Source organism: Panthera onca, chromosome A3 (genome assembly GCF_046562875.1).
Source record: "Panthera onca isolate mPanOnc1 chromosome A3, mPanOnc1 haplotype 2, whole genome shotgun sequence".
Classification (NCBI taxonomy): Eukaryota; Metazoa; Chordata; class Mammalia; order Carnivora; family Felidae; genus Panthera; species Panthera onca.
This window is the reverse complement of record NC_138341.1, coordinates 73,328,593-73,351,136: the sequence shown is the minus strand read 5'-3', so window position 1 is coordinate 73,351,136 and position 22,544 is coordinate 73,328,593. Positions and strand designations below refer to the sequence as shown.

Sequence of the window (22,544 nt, the reverse complement as noted above, 5' to 3'; positions counted from 1 at the left end):
GCCCTTGATTCTCATCTCCATCACAGCAACTCCCCTCCTTGATTCAACTACAACCTTCCTTATCTCAGTAAATGGCAAATCCATCCTTTCAGTTGCTAAGGTCAAAAGTCTTGGAGTCTTTAGAGTCTTAGAGCCCTTATTTTCTTTCTCTCACACCCTATATCTGATCCATTAGCAAATCCTATCTATATCTATATAGAAACATATCTATAATTGAACCACAGACTTTTGCTTTAGGCCATGAAGGAGAAGCTCTATCCAGACATCCCTCTTACCATAAACAACTAGGAAACTGACAAAATCTATGAAATAATTATTTTCAAACACTAGAAAACAGGTAGTACAGGACTATGATCCCTGAGAGAAGGGAAACAAATGAAGTGAGACCTTTGATTGTCCTGGCTTTCTGCCTGGAGACAATTTTCAGACAGCAATAGAGGAAATGGGGATCCAAACAGAGCCCAGCACTCTTAGTGAATTGAGGAGACAGAGACTTGAGTTCAAGGAGGACAAGGCAGCTACAGCAAAGGCAGCACTTGCAGGGTAGTGTGTGGGAAAAGAAGGAATTACCAAGAGAAAGAGCAAAGGGGCTTCCTTGGGTCTTTGGCTGAATAACAATCTGTGCAGATGTAAGATGAAATTTCTTAAGACCAACAAAAAAATAACTTCCAGGAAAGAACAATTGCCAGAGATGTGTAAACCAAACAGTTTCCAGAGCTCTTATAGAACCAGGAATCACCAGAGTTCCCACTTGCCGGGATGCAAAGGTTTTACTGAATACATAACACATTCAGTAGAGACCACAGAATGGCTCTACCTTAAGAGTGTGGCTAAACTAGCCACAGAGAAAAGGCTCCTTTATTTCTACCTTTAAAAAAGTTTAAAAACAAGCCTGGAAAAGATCAAATGCATCTATAAGTAACTCAACTGTCTGTTAGAACAAAGTACAACACTTTTTAAAGGAGTACAGCATAATCAGGCATCAAAAATGTAAAATTCACAATGTCTCTAATAAAAAAATTATCAGACATGCAAAGAAGCAGGAATCCACAAACAAGAGAAAAATCAGTAGAAAAAGATCCAAAAATGCTAGAGATTAGGGAACTAACAAAGACATTTAAACAGCTGTTAGAAATATGTTAAATATGTTCAAGGGTTTAAGAAAAAGATAAACATAATGAGAGAAATGGAAAAAAATAAAAAAGAACTAAGCAGAACTTCTAGAGATAAAATATCTGAAAAGGAAATTTTACTGGATAAGTTTAACAGATTAGACACTGCAGAAAAGAAAGAAAAAAGATCAAACCAGAAGACATAGCAATAGACACCATCCAAAATGAAGCACAGTGAAGGAAGGAAAAAGTCTGTAAAACATAAAAGAAAGCAATTAGCCTCTGTTACCTGTGAGACAGTATCAGGTGGTCTAACTTATGTGTAATTGGAGTCCAAAAAAAGACACGGGTGACAAAAAGAATATTTGAAAAAATAATGGTCATAAATTTTCCAAAGTTGGTAAAATTTATAAACACACGGATCCAGGAAGTTCAATTAAGACCCAAGTAGGATAAACACAAGGAAAACTATACCAAGGCACTTCAAAATCAAATTGCTGAGAATCAGGGATGAAGGGGAAATCTTAAAAGCAGCCAAAGAATAAAAGGCACATTACTTACATATAAACAAAGATAAAAATCACAGACTTCTTGTCAGAGACTATGCAAGCCAGGAAATAATCTTGTCTCAGTTATTTAAGTGCCCAACTCTTGATTTAAGCTCAGGTCGTGATCCCAGGGTCTTGGGATTGAGCCCCACGTCAGGCTCTGTGCTGCATGGAGTCTGCTTAAGATTCTCTCCCTCCTTCTGCCCCTCTCCCCTGTTCGTGCTCTCTTCTTTAAAAACAAAAAAAAAAAGGAAATAATATTTAAAAGGCTGACGGAAACAAATAACCCTTCAGCCTAGATTTCTATACCCAGTGAATAAAGCTTTTCTGAACACTATTCTGGAAGACCTAATCACTTCTCCCTGGCTCTGCCATTAAAACCTGGTCTAAGTCACCATCATCTCTCATCTGGAATATTTCAAAAACCTCCTAACTGGTTTCCATGCTTCTACACTTGCTTCTAAACTTCCCCTAAAGTTTTCTTCTTGAACAGTAGAGTGATCTTAAAATCAAAGCTTATCTCACTCCTCTTCTCAGTACCTCCACTGGCTCTGCATTTCACTCAGTAAAATCCAAAGGCCTTGCTGTGGTCCATACACCCTGCATGGGTCTAATCCTTGGTTATTGTTCTGACTTCACATTCTAACACTCTCCCACCTGACCCTCTTCCAAACACTATTCCAGTCACATTGGCCTCATTGCTACTCCTGCATGCAACTTGTACTTAAGAACCATGGCTGGAATAATCTTCCTCCAGGTAGCCACACAGCTCACTCTCTTGCTTCACTCAATGTCTTTCCTCAAGGGTCATATCATCAGAGACCCTTTTAGAACACCCAATCAAAAATAGCACCCCCATTTCCAACACTCTTTAGTCTCTTGCTTTTTTTCTTTTTGTAGCATTTATCACCATCTGACACTTACTTGTTTATTGACTGTCTTCCCCAACTAGAATGCTAGTTCTATACAGTAGGGATTTTGTCGACCTGTTCACTGCTATATGAGGAATGTGAAATCAATCACTCATACACATATACACACCGCATCCATACCTCATGTTTTTCTGGAACTCTCCAGTTCCTGACTCCTTGATGCATAAAGACATTTTGGTTCCCTCAAAGGGGCTGGGAGGAGCTCTAAATGACAGGTATTTTAGTACAGTGGCACCATTCTGGGTTGGAAACCCTGGAAACATTACAAGAGGAAAAGACCAGGGCTTTGCAGATGGTGTCTCACTTGATCATATTACATGGAAAAGTTGGGCCTCTCCCTGCAGGGTCTGAAACATCTCCTTCCTCCCTTCTCAGCCCTGGGGAATGGGGCAGGGTCAGGAACTGGGATAGAATTAATCAGAGTACTCAGCTCCAAGTCTGCAGCTGGGGTGCCCTTCAGCCACAAACAGCTGTAAAAGAAGAGGAATTTTTATAGAAAAACATTTAGAAAGAAATAAATCAGACATTTATTTGAAGATGAAGGTGATCCTAGAAACAAAAATGCCATGAATTTAGGTCACTGCTACACACCAACCTCTGTTGCAGTCTTGTCGCCCTTCCCTAGTGCCTTTCTCAGCACAGGGCACAGGAGACTGCCCTCTGCAATCTCTGAGCAGGGAGGGGAGGGCTGCCCTGCTGAGCCCAGATATGGAGGACGGGCTTTCTCCTCCAGCCTCAGCCTGACTTCACTCCCCACTTTCTTTGTGGCTGGAGCATCCTTAACTGCCTTCCCTCCACTACTAGACACATACACAAGCAGCTCTAGATGTATTGTAGAGATCACTTTCAGCCCCCTTCCCTGGATCGTCATGTGTGGCCTTGATGACAGGGATGGGAAGAACAGAGAACAAGAAAATCCAAGATTAGTGGAGATTGTGCTGGGTCATGTTGAGTGACAATCACTAGATCCTGCCATATCATTCCTGAAAACATCTCTCTCTCTCAGCTTCTCTTCTGTTCTTTTCCAAAGGCCTCAGGATTGTCAGCCCCTATCCCTAGCCCCTTCCACCCAATTCACTCTGCACACAGATACTCAGCATCCTGGATTGACATATAAACAAATGAACAAACATTTATTGACCCTTGGCCTATTATGTGAGGGTCTTCCCTGTACGCCTACAAGGCAGACATTATTGTGGGAAAGATTTGTATATAGCTATTAAGTCTAATGTGCCAAATTCTGCTAGCTCTTTGTTCAATGTGCGTGTACCAGTAGCTATAAAATAAAATTATAACTATCATAGATCATGAGCCACTTAGAGCTCATGAAGAAACAATACACATTGGCAATCCTTTTGAATGAGTTTGGAATCACACTGCAGTTCAGAGCTAAATATACAAACTAAGTACCTACTCCTCAAGGATTTACCACCCATATAGACATGTAAGCTCCCCATAAAGTGAAGGGGACAGCTGGTAGTGGGCTGATTTAAGTGTTCGAGGTGAACAGCCAAAACAAGGTACTTCACAATTATCTGGTTGTTTCCAGGCAGTCTAGAGAATGACAATTTAGACTAGATTGCCTGACTTAATGACACGCTATATAGTGACTAATCAGTCAGAATCCTTCTCTAAAACATTCATCATCACACTGCACTCCTGCTCAAGAACACATAATGGCTCCTTATTGCTCCCCACGCCAAGTCTAAACATTTCTGCCCAGCTTTTTAAGGCCCTCTGATATGATCTAAACCTACAAAATCAGGTCACTGTTCCTTAACATGCCAAGGCTAGGCTGGTCCTGATGTCACACGCTGTTCCTCCAGGCCTCCCTACCCTGCAGCCTGAGAAGTGGCATCAGACACTGTGGAGTGAGCAAAGGCTCTGAGGTCAGAAACCTCAGCTCACGGTCCAGCTCTGCCACTCACTGTGCGACCTCAGCCAAGTTATTTATTAATACAAACACTAGCTCTGTTAGAGTGCTTATTAAATGCCAGGGCCAGACTAGGTACTACATTCATTACCTCACAGAATCCTCCCAACAACCAGAGAGAGAGGCATTATTATACTCCCATTTTATTGATGTTAAAACTGAAGCTATGGAAGTTGATTCATCTGTTCAACAAATACCAGATGCTCGGCAACAGGTGCATAACTGTGGGTGAGAGAGAGGAGAACCCTCCTCTCAAGGAGCAGGGAGTGGCTGGTGGTCAGGAACAAACAAGAAAACAAGTAAACAAATACACAAACCCAATGATTTATGAAAGTGGTTCATGCTCTAATAAGACAGGGAAGGGGCACCTGGGTGGCTCAGTTGGTTAAGCATCTGACTCTTGATTTCGGCTCAAGTCATGATTTCAAGGTTTGTGAGTTTGAGCCCCATGTTGGGCTCTGTCTATGCTGTCAGCACAGACAGAGCCTGCTTGGGATTCTTTCTCACCCCCTCTCTCCACCACTCCCCTACTTGCTTGCTCTCTCTGTCTCAAAATAAATAAACATTTAAAAAGTTAAAAAATAAGATAAGGAAGTGCGACGGACAGTGGTCGGGGGTGAGTAGGGGTAGTCAGGGTGGTCAGGGAAGGCTCCTCAAGGGATGACATTTTAGCTTTCATCATGGGGACTTGAATGTGGTTGAGAAGTCAGCCATGCTAAGACTCAGGGAGCACTGCTCTAAGGAGCAGGAGCAGCAGGTGCAAGTACCCTGAGGTCTGATAAGTCCAGTTTTGGCATAGTGACATGAGCAAAGGGGAGAGGAATGCCAGTGAGGCTGAGAGAAGGAGGGCCAGAACCCACAGGGCCTTGCAGGTCACAGTAAGGAATCAGATTTCTTGCAAGGGAAAGTCATTGAAAGATTTCAAGTGGAACACTGGACAAGAACTTGATCTAATTTATACCTTGAAAGATCTCTTTGACTGCTGTGTAGAGAAGAGGTTGTCAAGATGCAGAGAGGAAGCTAAGGGTTGGTTAGGAGACTGCTTTCGTTGCCCAGCAACAGATGGTAGTGATGGTGGTCAGAGTGGATCAGTAGGGATAGGTATGGGGACAAGGAGATGGAACCAGCATATATTCTGCAGCCTGAACTAACAGGATTTGATGATGGATTGGATATGGGAAGTTAGGGAGAAAGAGGAATCAGGACAGCTCCTTATGTTGGTGACATTCAGATAAGGAAGATGGAGATGGGGCAAGAATCAAGAGTTCTGTTTTTGGTCTTTTTAAGTTTTCATACCAAATTAGACATCCATGTGGAGATGTTAAGTAGGCAGTTGGACCTGTGGTCTTGAAGCTTAGTGTGGAAGATTGGGGCATTTCTTCTGGAAGTCATCAGCAGATAGACAGGATTTAAGGGCATGGGATGTAAGGGGATGAGAGTATGCAGACCCAAAATAGGCAACTTTGGCAGAGGATTATTTTGAGCTGACGGCAATAGAGAAACAGCAGATACAGGAAAAGCTCTCTACCCTTCTCCTATCTGCCTAAATGTAGGGTATAAATTTTCCTTGGTGAAGGTGTCTTCCCTTCCCTCAACCGCACCAGAAAGAAAAGAGCTCTTAATCACCAGAGACACTCACATCACACTGATGCTGCAGGAGATTGAATCTGCATAACAAACCTTACTAAAATAACACTTAAGTTTAAGTTTCCCTTTCCTACAATTTATCACTCCTAGAAGCTTAAACCCTTTTTTCCTTGTCTTCACAATTTACAGCTTCACAATTTATAGCTCTTTATTACACTGGTATATCAAACCCTGGCCTAACTGCTTCTTTGGGTATCAATTCTTTCCTTAACAGGCCTCCATATACATACATAATAAGCCCTTTCTCCTGTTAACCTGGCTTTTGCCAGTTTAATTTGCAGGGCCCCAGGAACTGAATATAAGAGGGTAGAGAAAAAAGATTTTCCCTCCCCTACAGGTTAAATGCAATTATCTGAAGAGGGAGCAGAGAGAGGGGTCTGAGGACTGAACATGGGGCTCTCCAACACTGAAAGGCCAGCCAGAGGGAGGGGATCCAGCAGAGGAAACTGAGGAAGGCAGCCAGTGAAGCTAAAGGAGAGCATGGTGTCTCAGAAGCCAAGAGAAAAGAGGATTTCAAGAAGGAGGGTGGTCAGCCATGTCTAATATTGCTAAGATGCTGAGTAAGCTGAGAACAGGGAAGCCATCATTGGGTTTGCAGAAGGAGGCTGCTGGGGATCTTGCAAGTACAGACTCTGGAAAGGCGGGATAACCTCTTGATTGATGTGGACCCAGAAGAGAAGGAAAGGGAGGAAGGGAGAGGTTGGCTACACTTTTGAGAAGTCTTCCTGTGAAGGGGAGCAGAGAAATGAGGTAGCTGGAGGACAGTGCAGGGGTCAAGGGGGTTGTCTACTAAGAAGGGAGAGGGGCGCCTGGGTGGCTCAGGCAGTTAAGTGTCCAACTCTTGATTTCAGCTCAGGTCATGATCTCACGGTTCATGAGTTGGATCCCCACGTCGGGCTCTGTGCTGACAGTGCAGAATTCTGCTTGGGATTCTCCTTTTCTCCCTCTCTCTCTCTGCCCCTCCCCTGCTCACCCTCTCTGTCTCTCAAAATACATAAATAAACTTAAAAAAAAAAAGGGAGAAAATGCAGCATGTTTGCCTACTAATCGAGGACACTTTGACAAATGCATGGGAGTGGGAATTGTAGGAACAGAATCTTTGAGCAAGTTGGAGGGGATGGAACCTAGTAAAACAGGCATTTAAAAGTGGACAATTCATGTGCTGTCATAACAGGGCAAACGGTTCCACGTGATGCATGGATTTGGCATTGTGAGGATAAGAGAGTCTCTGGTGGCTTTTATTTTCTCAGTGAAGTGTGAGCAGAGTGAGGGGTGTGAGAGGCTGGAGGTAGGAAGAGGGGACATAAGCAGTGAGTTGACATCGTAGGAAGGTGGTAGGAGGGCCGGCCTGGTACCCAGGGCCACTGACTGAAGGTTAGATCGGCCAGCATGATGGCACTGTTTTCTCCAGCCACATTCAGCTGCTTGGGTGCAGGTGAGGAATAGGTGGAAAGCTGGCATTTTGATGGTGACCAAGTGGAGACAGGGGCACAGCACATGGAGAGCAGGGCAAGGAAGTTAAGGGTCCTTGCAGAAGGAATAAATCTAAACTGGATTGGAAAAGAATTAAGGGGCGGGGGGGGGGGTGGTGGCACCTGGGAAGCTCAGTTGATTGAGTGTCCAACTTCAGCTCAGGTTGTGATCTCGTGGTTTGTGGGTTCAAGCCCCGTGTCGGGCTCTGTGCTGACAGCTCAGAGCCTGGAGCCTCCTTTGTATTCTGTGTCTTCCTCTCTCTGCCCCTACCCCACTCACACTTTGTCTCTCTCTCCTTCAAAAATAAATAAACATTAAAAAAAAATTAAAGGGGATGCCTGGGTGGCTCAGTTGGTTAAGTGTCCGACTTCAGCTCAGGTCATGATCTCGCAGTTCGTGAGTTCGAGCCCTGTGTCGGGCTCTGTGCTGACAGCTCAGAGCCTGGAGCCTGCTTCTGAATCTGTGTCTCCCTCTATCTCTCTGCCCCTCCCCCACTCATGCTCTGTCTCTCAAAAATAAAATGTTAAAAAAAAATTAAGGAAATAGGACACTGCAGGTCCTGAGGTCCCAGGATCATTGTTCTGGGACAATAGAGGAGGAGAGCTGGAATGACAGAAGGAGGTGGTCAGAGGAAGAGATGTTTGGAGTCAAAAGCTTTGAAGGTAGTACAGTTCCTGGTCACAGCAAAGACAGAGGTAGAGTGGGGTGGGACAGAGAAGAGCATCTCTATAGACGAGATGGCCGAGGGCCATGTGCCCTGGGTTTCGATGGGTCACACTCAGAAGACAGGAGAGGGGTGCAGAGGAAGGCAGTGATCAAGACCTCCTCAGTGAGCGAGCAGGAGACATGCCCTGGTGACTGGCTAGTGAATGGCAGAGCTGAAATTCAAACCCCAGACCAGAGCCCTCGCTCTCTCCCTGACCACTGTGTCACCCTCACGATGTCTCCTGGTGATGCAGATTTTCTCAGTCTGACAACAGAGACGTGAACAGCCACCCGCCTGCTGAACGGTGTGTGTCAGGGAGCTTTGTAAGGCACTTTCTGCACGGCAGGCAGGAAATCCAGTCTGCTGCCCTGTGGGTACAGGGCACACTACCCACTTCAGCTCTCGGCACACCTGCTTCTGAGATGCTCACTGGGCCAGATGTGTGCTCACTAGTTTGACCACGGTCCCTCGCCATCAAGGACTGTGCTGCTTCAGGAATTTGAGGCTCGTGTGTAGGTGGTGATGGCAGGAAAAGGGACTTAATGCAGCTGCTGGGTTCCTGACATACTGGCTGCATGCTGCACTTCACTCTAAATACAATGAAGTGCCTGGGTCTACTTCTAGAAGCCCTGGGGTAAAGCCCTCTGCAAACTGAAGCTTTCTTTTTACAAGGCGAATCGTCATCTGATTTTCATATTTTACTTTTTCTTAAACTGGTGCCTAGGTAGACTTGAGAATCTTGCACACAGCCATTCATCCCACAGATATTCCTGGAGCCCCTCCCATGTGCCAAGCCCTGTGCTGGCCAATGGGAGGCACAGCAGAGATCGGAAGACACGGGTGCTGGCAGGACTGGGCACTGGCAGGATAGGGTCCTGTGCTTCCGCGTCACTGGCGCTGACAAAGGCAGGGTTCTCTTCCCTGCCTGCTGCCTGGGGCTTCCAGACCTCCCCCAGCACTGGCTCACCTGCCACCTTTCCTTCCTTACCTTCCATTTAAACATAGAATCCGGGCATCAAAAACTGCATGGTCTCCAAAATGCACCCTGCCCTCCTAAGAAAGGCCAACCAGCCCAACATGGGCAGAGTTTTATGTGTTCCTTTCCCTCTCGGCCCGGGATGTCTCTGCAGCATTTCTGGCAGGCCCTGGTGTGAGGAGCTCAGAATTCAGAACACTTGGCAGCAGGGAATGAGATGGTGGCCATTTGGAAAGGATTAGGAAGAAGTCACACACAGTGCGATTTGGGGTTTGTGTTTATCTCAACTGTAACTTTCCAGAAAGCTGGGACACCCAATTCCAATAAAAGCTCCCCAAGTATTTTTGGAGGCATTGTGATGGTGCTGGATTGTGTGGGTGGGCATGGTTTTTCCCAGTTTGTGCAATTGTGTTTAGTTACTGGGAAAACTTCTGTCCAATTTGTGAACCAATATCCGGTTCCCAAGGGGTGTGTCCTGGGCAGGATGGGGAGAAGGTAGCACTGCTAAGCTGAGGGCTAGAACTTAACAGGGTCTCCTTAGGGCTGGGGACCAGGGGCTGTGGCCAAGGCCAGGCCATATGGGGAATCAGGATCGGTGAGAGAGCTGGGACCAGAAGTCTGGCTTCTTCGTTTAGGACTGAACTTTTGCTACCATTCCTGGGGCAACAGGGGCTGAGTCTCAGAATTGTCTGGTGTGGTTTCATGCCAAGCATCGTGTAGGGCCCCAGGCAGGGGAGGAAAGGACCAAGGTGACTCAGAGAGCCACAGAGACAGCACTGTCAGCCAGGGGAAGCCCCGCTAGAGTGAGCTGGCTGCTTGCTGCACACCTGCCAGCCGCTGAGAGATCGTTAAACCAATGGCCCAGCAGAGAGGCCAGGGAATAGCCAGTCCCTCTGGCTCCAGAGTGGGGAGGGAGAGGGAGGAGGGGGGAGATTCCTGGAGCCCAGCCTGGGCCCAGCTTTTTGCATTTAAGAAAAAAGTTTTTTATTACTATGTCCAGTAGTCCAAGGTTGTCAGTTACTAACACTCATTCATTCATTCCATCCATTCAACAAATGTTGATTAATCACCTATTTTGTGCCAAGCATTATGCTTCATGATTTACAGAAATGGTCTCTTTGCTTTAATTATCTCCATCCGTCTCCAGATACAGTGCCCACTTTATAGTAGTCATTCAGTGCATGCCTATTATTGTTAACTGTAGCAGTGACAAGCCCCACTAAGAGCTCCTAGCCTGGAAGAAGAGGAAGGGGGAATAATTTCTGACACCTATGTGCTGGGTCCTGTGACAGCTTTTGATATAGCTTGCATTATTTCCAGGGAAACTGGCATAGAGACAAATAGTTGCCACAAGTCTGGGGCCAGTAAGAGGGACTTCATAGAAGGTCTCGCTCTAGTGGCCCCATTTGAGTTGGGCTTTGAGGACCAAGTTCACTGGGTAGAAAATGGAGAGAAAGGGAAGAGCACTGCAGGTCAAGAGAACAACAAAAGCCATGGCCTGGAGGCTCAAAGTGCCTATAGTTTGGGGATGGGGGTGAGTGGGAAGGGTTGGGGTGTAGTGGGTGGGGAGTAGGGGAGGGATGGCCAGAAGTTAAGAGTGGCTAAGGAGGGGGGTGCATTGGCAAGTCCTTGGTTTCATGTGCTCCCCTAACATCTGGGCACGTTTGCCTCCAGGATAAGACCTTGAGCAGAGCCTTTCATAAACCAGCTGGCCCTTGGGAACTGAGCTGGCTGCATCCCCAGACTTTCCCGGCTGGTGTGTGGACCTTCTGGTCCTTATTCAGTTTTCTGTCCTCACCTCTCCGTGTCCACTGCTGCTAGCCCAAGTGCAAGGCTGAGGGCCCTCAAGTAATGGGGTCCCCTCTCTGAGCAGGAGCTTGGGACAAAGTTCCCTTCCACACAGGCTCCCAGAGTTCTGGTGAGCTCTGAACAAAGCACTATGCTTATCTACCTTCTCTCATCTGCCCAGAAGTCTCCCTCCCAGAGAGGAGCAGTTGTAAACGATGGAAAGCAAGCAGCCCTTAGTTCATTGAAGCCATTGGGTTTGCGAGGAGCACAGCAGAGCCAAATCCAAGTCCTTAAATTGTGCTTGAGCCCTTGCTGATACCTCCTCATGTTCTCCTCCTCCACCCCCACCTCCCAGCAGACTGAAGACCGGGCTGTGATCCTTCCCTGTCGGTGGTAATGAGGGGCTCAGGGGCAGCAGAGAGGATGCTGGGTGGTCAAGAGTCCTGAATCTTCTATCCTGCCAATGACGCACTTGCTGTGTGACCCCAAGCAAGTCGCTTAACCTACCTGAGCCTATTTCTTCATCTGTGAAATGGGATAATAGCTTCCTCTTTGCTGTCCTTGGGTTTTTGAAAGGTTCCTGAGTAAACATGTTTTCCGGTGAAAGCATGGTAAACCAGCAAGCATGACATGAGGGGGAGACCACCAGCGAGAATGATAAGGCTTCAGCTATCGCTCCTGCTCCCCAGAACAGAGGCCCTGGGTGCTGGCACAGTAGAGTCTGGAGAGGGGAGATGCTGGCAGCCTCTGTAGCCTCCCCTGTCCTGCCCTAGGAGGCCTCTGACTGGGAATGCTTCTCTGTCCATCAGGGGCACTGAGGTAGCCCCAGGGTAAAGAGGACCTGGAGCGACACCCTGGCTCCCGCCCACAGGGTGACTACTCACTGCAGTGCCGTCCTCCAGTGGCCTCCCCCTACAGTCCCATCTCAGAGAAGCGTGTCAGGGCCTGACTTCAGTCACCTCTGCCTCTGCTGCTCTCAGCTCCATCACCTCCCCCTAAGCCCGAGCACTGCCAAGAGGCCCTATAGCCCACCTGGGAAACCAGGGCTTTGGGCAGCAGTTGGCCCACCAGGGCTCCATTCTGAGAGTGGAGAACAGAGAAGCACCAGGAGACACTGGTCTAACCCACCACTCAATCATCCATTCAATTATTCCCTAAATAGGTTCTTTAAAAAGATTACCAGAGCACACACATGTGAAGAATTAGTAAGACGTTCTAGTTGAGGAACCAAATAAAATGCATTTTAAAAAGCACCCTCCCAGGCCAGTTATGTAACAGTGCAGGACAGCAACACACCCCAGAGGCAGTGGCCAATGAGAGGGCAGCAGATGCCACGCTGCAGGTGTGGCTGGGACCCAGAGGGTTGTGCACAGGGTGGTGTGTGTGGGTGAGCTGCAGGGGGTGAGTACTGCCTCAGTTTCCCTCCTGTGCAGTGAGGCAACTTGCCAATGGAGCCACTTCTGGGCAGCTGATGGTTCCTGAGGGCTTGCCAGGCACTGCACACACGGACTAGCTCCCTCAGTCCTTAAAGTAACTCCATAGGGCAGGAGCCATCGTTATCCTCACTTTCTAGAGGAAACACAGGTGAGGAGAGGTATATCTATGCACCAGGAGCCCATGGATTGTAAGTGGCAGAACGGGGACCGGAAGTCAAGCCGGCAGGCTGCATAGCTGGCGTGTTTAGTCCACATTATACTGCACTGGGAGAATGGGAGCAAATCACCTTCCTAGACGTGAGAACGTCAGAGCAGGAAGGGACCCCAGGGACTGCAGGGACTCCTTCCTTTTAGGAATGGAGAAACTGAGGTAGTGGGAGGTGATGTGTCCTGTCCAAAGCCACAGGGCCAGTGAGTGGCAGAGGTGGGTCTCAGCTGCCAGCCCCTGATTCGCTGCTGCTTCTCTACACCCTGGCTAGTAGAGGTGCAGCCTGGGGACCAGTGATATGGATGTCACTGAAAGCCTGTGAGGAATCCAGAGTCTCAGGTTCCCCCAGACCTACTGGGCAGACACCTGCGTGTTGACAAGAACCAGAGATTCACATGTACTTTATAGTTTGAGAAGCACTGCTCTGTGCTACTCTGTCTTCCTGCCCTGCAGTATGTATTACTGTGAGCACAACAATACTGTATCCAGACACAGTAAAACCTGAAATTATAAAATTCTGGCATCTCCATCCTGGGCTCACCTGGGGGTGAGTCCTCTGTGATCTAGGGGAAGCAGACAGAGCAGGTCCCCCACAGCTCGATCCTTCAAGGACACAGGTACACCAGTCACCGCTGACTGCTACTGAGCTGGGAGCTTAGTCCTGAGCTGGGGTTGCCAAGCCCAGGGAAGGGGTGACACTCACAGACAGGGTCCAGAGCATCCTCCCCCATCACCACTGATGGCTAGCAGAGGCGGCCTAGAGTGCTGTGAGGAACAGCTAGATTGGAGGCGGGCCTGGGAATGGCAGATTCAGGACAAAACTCCCTGGGGCAGAGCCTGACAGCAAGGGTGGCAGCCAAGGGCTGGCTTGGGCTGAGGGCCTGGGGGTTTTGATTCTCTCTCTGCTCTCTCCTGGCACCTCCCCGAGTACTGTGAAAGGCTCTTCTCAATCCCATGGAAAGTCCTATGTCCTCATAGCCTCAAGCCCCTCCACCTCCCGACTCTTCCCTACACAGAAATCCTGCCCCTGCCCCTGAGTGCAGTCAGAGCTTGAGACTGCCCAGTGTGCCCACCTCAGCCCACACACATTCCGGTCTGCTGGCTGGCATCCCCTGTCCCAGCCCTGGGCCCTGGGGAAGGGAGTGGAACTAGACAGGAGCCAGGGGAGGGTCAGAAGACTGGGGAAGACCCGGGCTAGGAGTGATCACAGGAACACAGTGGCTTTTTGCTCTCTCAGCTCCTCTGAATCTGAGGCGGCCATACAGGGGCAAGGAGAGTCCCACTGTAGATGACAGGGCTGGGGGCACCACACCCCACCTTCAAACACAGACCACCTTCAGATGGAGTAGGAGCTTCTCCCTGGAGGACACCTCGAAGGCACCTGACTTTGCTGCTCCTGAGATGTCCTATTCTCCTTTCTATAAGCTCTTCCCTTTTCTCCCTGAGGTACAGCTAAATGTTCCCCTGACCCGCTGTGTGACCTTGGGAACCTCTCCCCCTCTCTGAACCTTACGTGAAATGAAGAACAAGGCTAAATTAGCCCTCTTCAGGTGGGTCTTGGAGGAGCTCTAGGGGGTTCTTGGAGAAGGTTTTGGGGAGAGCATGGCATCCAAGAGTAGGCCTGACGGGCAGGGCTCCAATCAGAGCAGCTTTGCTACTGTCTGTTTTCTATAATGGGAGGCTTGTTGGCTTTTGTTGGCAAAATGGTCTAAATGCTTGGGAGACTTTTATGGTAGTGTCTAGCTGGAATCCCTGAGGGGTAGATCTTTGCTCCTGTGGCACAATTTGGGCCATTCCAGGCTGTGGCCCAGTCAGGGCTGAGGGGAAGAATGCTCTCCTTCAGCTGGCTCGGCCCAGGAGTGGTGGGAGATGGTCCCCAGGAGTGCAGGGGACAGGAGGGAAGAAGCTCCAGGTACCCCTCTCTCTCAGTCTTTGATGGCCTGGCAGCTATTCCCATCTGTTCCTCTTTCCTGCCATTCTTCATTCACCCGGAACTTCCCAAAGGAAGCAATTCTCATTAAAGCAATGGAGGCTAAAAATGCTGAAGCCACAGACTTGTTCAAGGGGCGGCTCAGCCCCAGGGACTGAATGCAATCCTGGAGAAAACCAAGTGGCAGTCTGTGGCCTGTTTCCATGGAACAAGCAGCTGGATAACTGGTCTCTGTCAGGCCATGGAGAGGTATAGGCTCAGCTTGGGGGAGACCAGACAGCCCCTCACTTGGAAGGGGCTGGCCACAGAAGCCAAGAAGACAGCAGTATCCACTGACTCAGCAATTTCACCACTGAGAATTCAACCCAAGGAGATATTACAGGAGGAAAAGGCCATCTGCATAAAGATGATCACTGTGGCATTACTCAAAATAGCCCCAAACAGGGAACCACCCAGCTTCCCAGCAATAGGGGTAGTAAATTATAGAACATCAACCAGATGGAATATTATGCACCCACTAAAATTAGCATGTGAAGGCTATGTGGAAACCTAGAAACAACACTGATGATAAAATGTTAACAAAAGGGAAGCAGCTTAGCACAGATCAGTTCTCTTTCTTTTCCCTATGAAAGGTGTGCCAGAGAACTACAGTTGTATTATGAGTGATTTGCTCTCTTGTTCACTGAATAAATAACGATCGAGTGTCCACCATGTGCTGGGGTCAGGGCTGGGTGCTGCGGATGGGTGTGGATGAGAATGCGTTTCCTTAAAGGTCCTTCAAAGCTGTCATAGCACCATCTTTCAATAAAAAATAGTTGATGGGGGAAATAAGTGAGGAAAGGGGCTCCATTCCTTCTGGGTAATGTTATTTGCCTCCTGGGATCAGAACCACCTCCAGTTGGATTACATACATGTTAGAAGAAAACCGAATGTAAATGTGGCGGTGACATTTCGGTCTTATAATGTCTTAGTTTCCTTTGAAGTGAAAACCGTTTTAAAAATCCATGTGAAAAAAAGAGGAAAAAAGTTAGGACTTGTTACTAATCTCGCGGCTGAATAATTAAGTGTGCCTAATTCTGAAAGTAGCAAGCTAAATTATGCAGTGTCAACAGTGACAACTCTCATATACCTACACCATCCCGTCTAGAGCGGCGTGGTTTTAACTTTATAGCTCAAATACGCTGCCAGCAAACCTAATAAAAGGAAGCAAAAATATTTCTGTTTATATCAAGCTGCCATTTGAGAAAGACTTTTAAATATGTTCTTCCCTATGTGTAAATCTGACAGCAGTTGCATAATTAAAACCCCAGTAGAGAGTTTCCTTTTAATCTTTTCAAAGTAAACCAGTAAAACATCCTTTAGGATGTGAAACGACGGATTAATACCCTTTGGATTGCTTGAATATCTTTGAGCTAGAGCACTGCCTCCAAGAATATTGTTTAGTGCGAACAGAACACAAGCCGCCATCTTTACCTGGAGGAGTTCATGTAATCACAGGAGATGCAGATAATGATCTGCCAAAGGCCACACATGGATCTACGATGAGCTAGACTTGTGTTGGATTTTGTTAAATGGAGGAATGAATAAATGAATGCATTCACATTAAAACAAACTTGATTTCAACCCCTTAGGAATATGTCACATCGCATAAATGAAAGAAATAATACTACTCAGGGTTTCAGTTCAGTGTAAGCAATCAATATGAATAATTTAGACCACAAAGTGGATTTGTATTTTGCTTGAGCTATTCAGGCTGACTTCCTGCACAGCCTCAACTACTGCTGAACAATCACTGGCAAATTTTCCCACTGGATCTGTACCATGTGTACACACATGTGTCTATACCACTGCAAACTACCTAGCTCTGGTATGGGGCCCTGTTCAAGCCAAATGTCCAGACAAATATTCCATGTTATCATGGTGTTTCATCTAACCCTAAATACAGCCACATGTGTGTCTCCCTCTAGCTGAAGGCCCATTCCTGCCCCTTCTTCCCTTTCCCTATGTGTGTGTGTGTGTGTGTGTGTGCGCGCACACACACACACACACACACACACACACACACACACACACACACATTGGGGCAAAAGAAGGCAGAAAGCAAGTGGTTTCCATCTCTGTACCATTCTGATAAACACCAGAAGGTCTCCTACTTGTTAGTACCTGTCTCTGACTGACCTTCTTGGTATTGGCTCTTGCCTTCCCAGCTGTCTTAGACCTGCCAGATGCTTCTCATCTGTCTGACCTCTAACATATGTTTGATCCTTCAAGTGTTCTCTGGACTTAATCAGTTCTTGGCCTGACCAACAGACCAGTTCTGCCCAGCGCTGCCCTGATGTCAGACCATCCCCCCACACACCCATTATTAAATACTTCAGTCTCAAACAAGAAGGTGTCCGCCACTTATATGCATGAAACTGGTAGACCAAACACTGCACAACATGGATTCTCGATCCAGCTGAACATATAATTAACTGTGACCTGAGACAATTCCTTTAGAACTTTGCACCACACGGGACTGGACTAAAGGTCTCCTCCTTGTTCTAATCATCTTTAGTGAAAATAGCCAGGATATGTTGCCCATAAATGCTATGATCCATCTGCCGTGGAATATGCTTTAACCTGTGTCTTATAGAATAAGCTTTAACTTTTCAAAATGTAGCACCGGGCCTGACATACACAATACATCAATATTTATAGAATAAATAAAGGAAGATTTGTCCATACGAACATCTAGATGAATCATTTAGCAGGGTCCATGCACCACAAAAGAGGAATGCCCACCGCTGCATGGACCATCTATACCATGATATCCACTGATCAGAGAAAACGGAGTGCATGCTAATTTTCCTCTTCACTGGATGAGGTGGCAGGCAGAGAATCCTGACTGCCCATTTTGGACCAAGCTGTGGCTTCCTGAGCTGCTAAATCCACAAAAGCACCAATACTAATAATAATTGTCTCTGAAGACTCAGGGCATTTAAGGGAAAGAAACTGATGTATGTAGACCTTTACTTACATCTCATCTAAGTATATTTTGCAAGAGAAGGCTGAAATGACAACCATGCTACTTTGGGATTCAGCAGAACTTATATGACAGAAGTGACCAGTTTGAACCAGTGCTCCAGGCCATGGCAGCACGTGGATCCTGCTACTCGTGTAGCTGTCTTGGCATCCCTGCAAAGGTCTAGTTCAATGCTAAGTTGTCCACAGGCTAGTTCCTGTCCCTGAGTGTAGCTCCCCTGAGAGATGAATGTCTCCGTGCAGCAGATTTTGGAAACAATGTGCTGGGTCATTCGTAACACAGCCACATGCTTCACTGTAGCCCTCCTACACTGCTTGCCTACATCTGAGAACACAAATCAAGAAAGAGAACATAGTTCCTTTCTGCTTGACTAAAGAACAGCCACTCCTGCCAGTAGCTTAAAGGGCTTGGAACAATTTGCCAACACACAGACTTGATTTCGTGCAAGGACTGAGAGAAGCTTTAGAAGCTGTGGCTGGGCAGTGCATGAAGAAATTGATGGGTGCTCATCCGAGAGGCACAGAGACCAACAGGTCACTGGCATGGGGCTCCATCTGGATGGACTCACTCCCTGTAGGGGAAGAGGACACTGCTAACACCTCTCCCTTTAGCGTGTACGTTCCATTAGGAAGCTGAAGCCAGAGCATGTAACCGGGAGAGAAATGCTGTGGCCATCCAATATGTGCACAGGTGTGCCTCTAGGTGGAAGAAAGCAAAAGGGTGTGTTTCCAAGAGGAAGAGCACAAATCAGTAATGAGCTATGAGTGCATGATGTCATCCTCTAGGACTAAGCATCCTTAGTACTTTTAAAGCACTTAAAAAAAAAACTCTAGTTGCTATAGCAACTTGATGCAGCTCTTACAAGGGGATTTTTTTTGAGGGGGGTCATTTTATATCTTCAATCACCATAACAACATGATATAGCTTTTAAAAGGTATTTTTACCAAATTTGTGTGTGCTTTGGGCTTGGGCCATATTTGCCATTTCTATTTAAAATAATCAGATGAAGCATGACACATGAAAAATCATTGAAGGAAAGGAAGCCCTTTCGTAGACTATACATATACACTCAGACATCTCTAAGCTGCTCATATCCTGCACATGGATGAAGTCTTTCTCTGCCTCTCAGCAGCCATCTGCGATGGCTTACACTGGCCAGTTGGTCTATGCACACCTCTGAGCTGGCATACAAAACCAGCCCAGAACCTACCCATGGAAGTTGTGTCTATGCAATCCCTCACTTCTCAACCCAGTGAAACCAGCCCTCTCTTCCAAAACTACCACCAGGAGATAGTGCCTTGGGGTGACTAGTGATATGGCCAGCCAAATGCCCTCTCCCACCCTGGAGCTCAAAGCAGGAGCGGACGGCACACACACACAAAATCTCACCGAAGTGGCAATCCTGTATTTATTCTGCACTCTGTAGTAACTGAGGAGGAGGTCTGTTTCACATGAAACCCAGCATCCTCAGAAAGGGGGGATGGGGAAAGTGGGTGACAGGAGAAGAAAAAAGAAGGAAGGGGTGTAGTGCTGAGCAGCCAGTGGCTCCAAGATCTCTACAGGAGAGGCTGGTGGGATGGGGGTGGGGGTGTGAAAGTAGAAGTGGGGGGCTTGAAAGAGTATTTACACATCATATTTTGTGTGGTTCTGAAACCGTGAACTGTTTATACCAAACATAAGAAGGAACGATAAAAAGTATGGAGAAACTGCCCCCTCCCCACCCCACCCGGTTATCCCTTGGTGCCACTATTGGTTGGAAAAGATGGCAAGGTAACGAGAGAGGTCTAGAAATTGGAGGAGAAGCTGGGAAGCGGGTGGAGGGAGAAGGGGGAGAAAATCCAAGTGGGAAGGCGGGCGGAATAAGAGCGCTGAAATCCTGGCCTCAGAGTCTAAGGGCTTTTCTTTGGTGGAGGGGGCGGTGTAGACTGTAGGAGTAGCGGGTGGGAAGGAGATCAAGGAAAGTGTTCGTCCTCCCCAGGGTAAAGGGCTAGAGGATGCTGAAGAAAAACGTGGAAAAGAAGAAAGGAGAGATTAAAAAAAAGAGAGAGAGATAAAAACGTGGTGAGTGGAGGGAAAGGGGGCTTCCCAAATCATCTGGATGAGGAAACAGACCCAGGGGGCGTGAGAAACAGAAGGAAATAGAAGGCCCTAGACGCTTATTCTCCCAAGTCCTTTTAGAGGAGAAAACTGAGGCGCACAGAGGTCAAGTTACGGAGCTGGGAAGCGCTAGAGCGCGCGGGCGGCCGCGGGTCAGCCCAGTGGCTGGGTGAGGGTTCTCCCCATTGGGCCGTACTGCCTGGCGAGTCACCGCTGGGTGAGCGCCAGAGATGGGTCTCCCAGGCCACTTACCGCGCCGAAAGCCAGTTAAGAAAGAGAAGGGTCAGGAGGAGGGGGACCGGCGGAGGGGTGAGGGCAAGACGAAACTAGGCAGTGGGGCATTAGAAGGGAAGGGGGAAGCCGAGGGACGCGGACCAGCCGCCGAGCGGTAGAAAGGGTGGCAGGTGAAAGGCGCGGAGAGGAAAGACGCGCGCCGGGCGCGCTGCTCACCTATGGTGGATACCACTGTGCCCACGAAGTAGAAGGCGCCAGGGAAGTCCCAGCGCGGGCGCAGCGCGTCTGCTCGGACGCCGGCAGCCAGCGCGGCCTCGTAGTGCCGGAGGAAGGCGCGCAGCTCTGGCTCCGCCACGCCGTGCGCCGCGCTGAAGTTGCGCAGCGTGGCGCCCCAGCGCGCCCGCGCCTCCGCCTCGCCCGGGCTCTCGAGCGCCGAGAAGACTGTGGCGCCCGCCACCAGGTAGAGGCCGATGAGCGCCGCCAGCAGCACGAAGCGACCCGTGTCCTCGTTGAGGTGCGAGCGTCGGCAGCAGCAGCAGCAGCAGGAGGGGCGCGGCAGGCGGCGGCGGCAGCGGCGGGGCGGGGGCCGGGGGCTGCGGGAGGACATGGTCCGGAGCTCAGCCCCAGGGCCGGGGCGGCGCTCGGGGCCCGGGCCGCGACATCCCCCCCGCGGGAGCAGAAGCGTGAGGATGGTGGCCAGGGGTCGGGGGCCGCCGCGGAGCCCCTTGCCGCTTCTCCCAGAGCCCGGACGGCGGGGCGCCTCGCCTCCGCCTCCTCCTTGGCACTCAGGCCGCACACGGGTCCCGCGGCCCTTCGGGCGCCCGGGCTGGGACGCTCCTCTCCGCGCCCCGACGCCTCGCCGGCTCCCGCGGCTCCTCACCAGCCACCCTCGGGCGCGGGGGTCTGAAGCTAGGCCCCTGCCGCCCTGTGGCCGGCGTCCACGGGGCCCCGGGCCTCATACTCTTCTCCAGACAGGCCGCGGGCTGCGGGCGGGGCGGGCTGGGGAACCCGGGAGCCTAAGACTGGGACGCCGCAGCAGGGCACGAAGAGAGCCCCTGGGGTCGTCCCATGAGGCGTTCCCTGCTTGGCGGCTCCCAGGCTCCGGCTGCACCCGCAGTCCAGCTCCCAACCCCGGGCCTGAGCCGGCGGCGTCGGCTTCGGAGCCTCAGAACCGAGCCGAGTCCCGGGAAGCGCTCCCTTTCCAGCTCCAGCCGGAGAGCCGCCCGGCACGGAGAGGCGGAGTCACCGGCGCCCGGGGCGGGGTGTTGAAGGCGGGGGGGGGGGGGGATAAGGATGGGAGGGAAGGGGTGGGGAGTTGGGCTGCTGCGACGCCTCCCAGTCGTTCCGGCGGCATTAAATGCGGGGCACCGAAGCAGGTGTCCGGACTGCGGTGCTGGCTACCACCCTGTCGGGGAACCCCGTCCGTCCCCTCCCTGAGCTTCGGCTTCGGAATCCCTTTCTTATCTCCAAGCTGCCGCCAAACTTTGCTCAACTTGGTGGTGCCCTGAGGTCGCAGGGCGTTGGGGGCCACACAACGCGAATCCCCCGACACCCGGTTCTTGGGCTGCAACCGAAGTTTAAGTTCCCTCTTCTTCCTGGATCCTTCCGCAGCGCTAGGTCTCTGAAGGTTCCTTTGCAGAAATGATCCCGCCTGGGAAGGAATGGGGGTGGGGTCACTCGGCTCTTGGAGACCCGGGAGTGAGGGAGTCTCCTCCCCTTCCCAACCTAGCAGGCGGCCGGCGTCAGCACCGCGGACAGCGCATCGGTGCGGCAGCCGGGGGGCGGGCGGCTCTAGGGCTGCCGGGGCCCGCAGCGCGGGGCGAGGCCCGTCATCCTGCTGCGCGCTGCTCCCCAAACCCTGTTTCCCTTTCTCCTTCTCCTGTGTTCCCCCAGTCAGCGGCAGGTACAGTTGCTGAAGCAGAGTGCTGACAGGGCGAGGACGCTGCGGAACAGAGACAGGGGAGGAGTCAGGGGATCGAGGTGCCACCGGAGGAGGAGGAGGCGTCCAAACCCACCCTGCTGCTGGGTCTTCTTTTGCCACCCAGCCCCCTTACCCCTCTAGCCCAGGATCGGGGAGTCTGGATAGGAACCTGGCTGCGGTGGGGTGGGTAGAAGGGTAGAGGAAGCTCACTAGAGGGCTCTCAGGAGGCCGGCGTGGGGGGCGGGGAAAGGGTGTGCTTTTGAGTGTGGCGGGGGCGGGGAATCGTCGTCCCCTGGTCCCGCCGCGCCCGGGAAACAGCAGGTGCTCCGCGCTACCGCCGGAGCTTCTCCGCGAACACAGTCCGGGCTTGGCCTGGGTCACAAAGTTCTGTGGTGAGGAACACCTTAGGTACGGACGAAACACCACCTTATTCAGGCAACCAGCCCTTTCTCTGCCCCCTTCCGATGACGACGATGAATCCATGCAGATACAGAAAATAAAAACAATGATGGTAACTGTATTTAAATACCCTAGGTGGGTGAACTGGGGCAAAATGCAGAACTGTTTCCCCACCCCAT

The 22,544-nt window shown here is 49.8% G+C and overlaps 1 protein-coding gene across 1 annotated transcript in view; it reads right to left on the bottom strand.

The window, feature by feature from the left end:
• The window catches only part of KCNK12 (potassium two pore domain channel subfamily K member 12), a 54,917-nt gene extending 32,913 nt beyond the window's left edge, over positions 1 to 22,004 (bottom strand). Inside the window, exon 1 of the mRNA XM_060623643.3 lies at positions 20,262 to 22,004. Within this exon, the coding sequence (XP_060479626.2) occupies positions 20,262 to 20,652 (391 nt within the window). The 5' untranslated portion in view covers positions 20,653 to 22,004. The remainder of the gene's footprint in view (positions 1 to 20,261) is intronic.
• Positions 22,005 to 22,544: the final 540 nt, after the last annotated feature.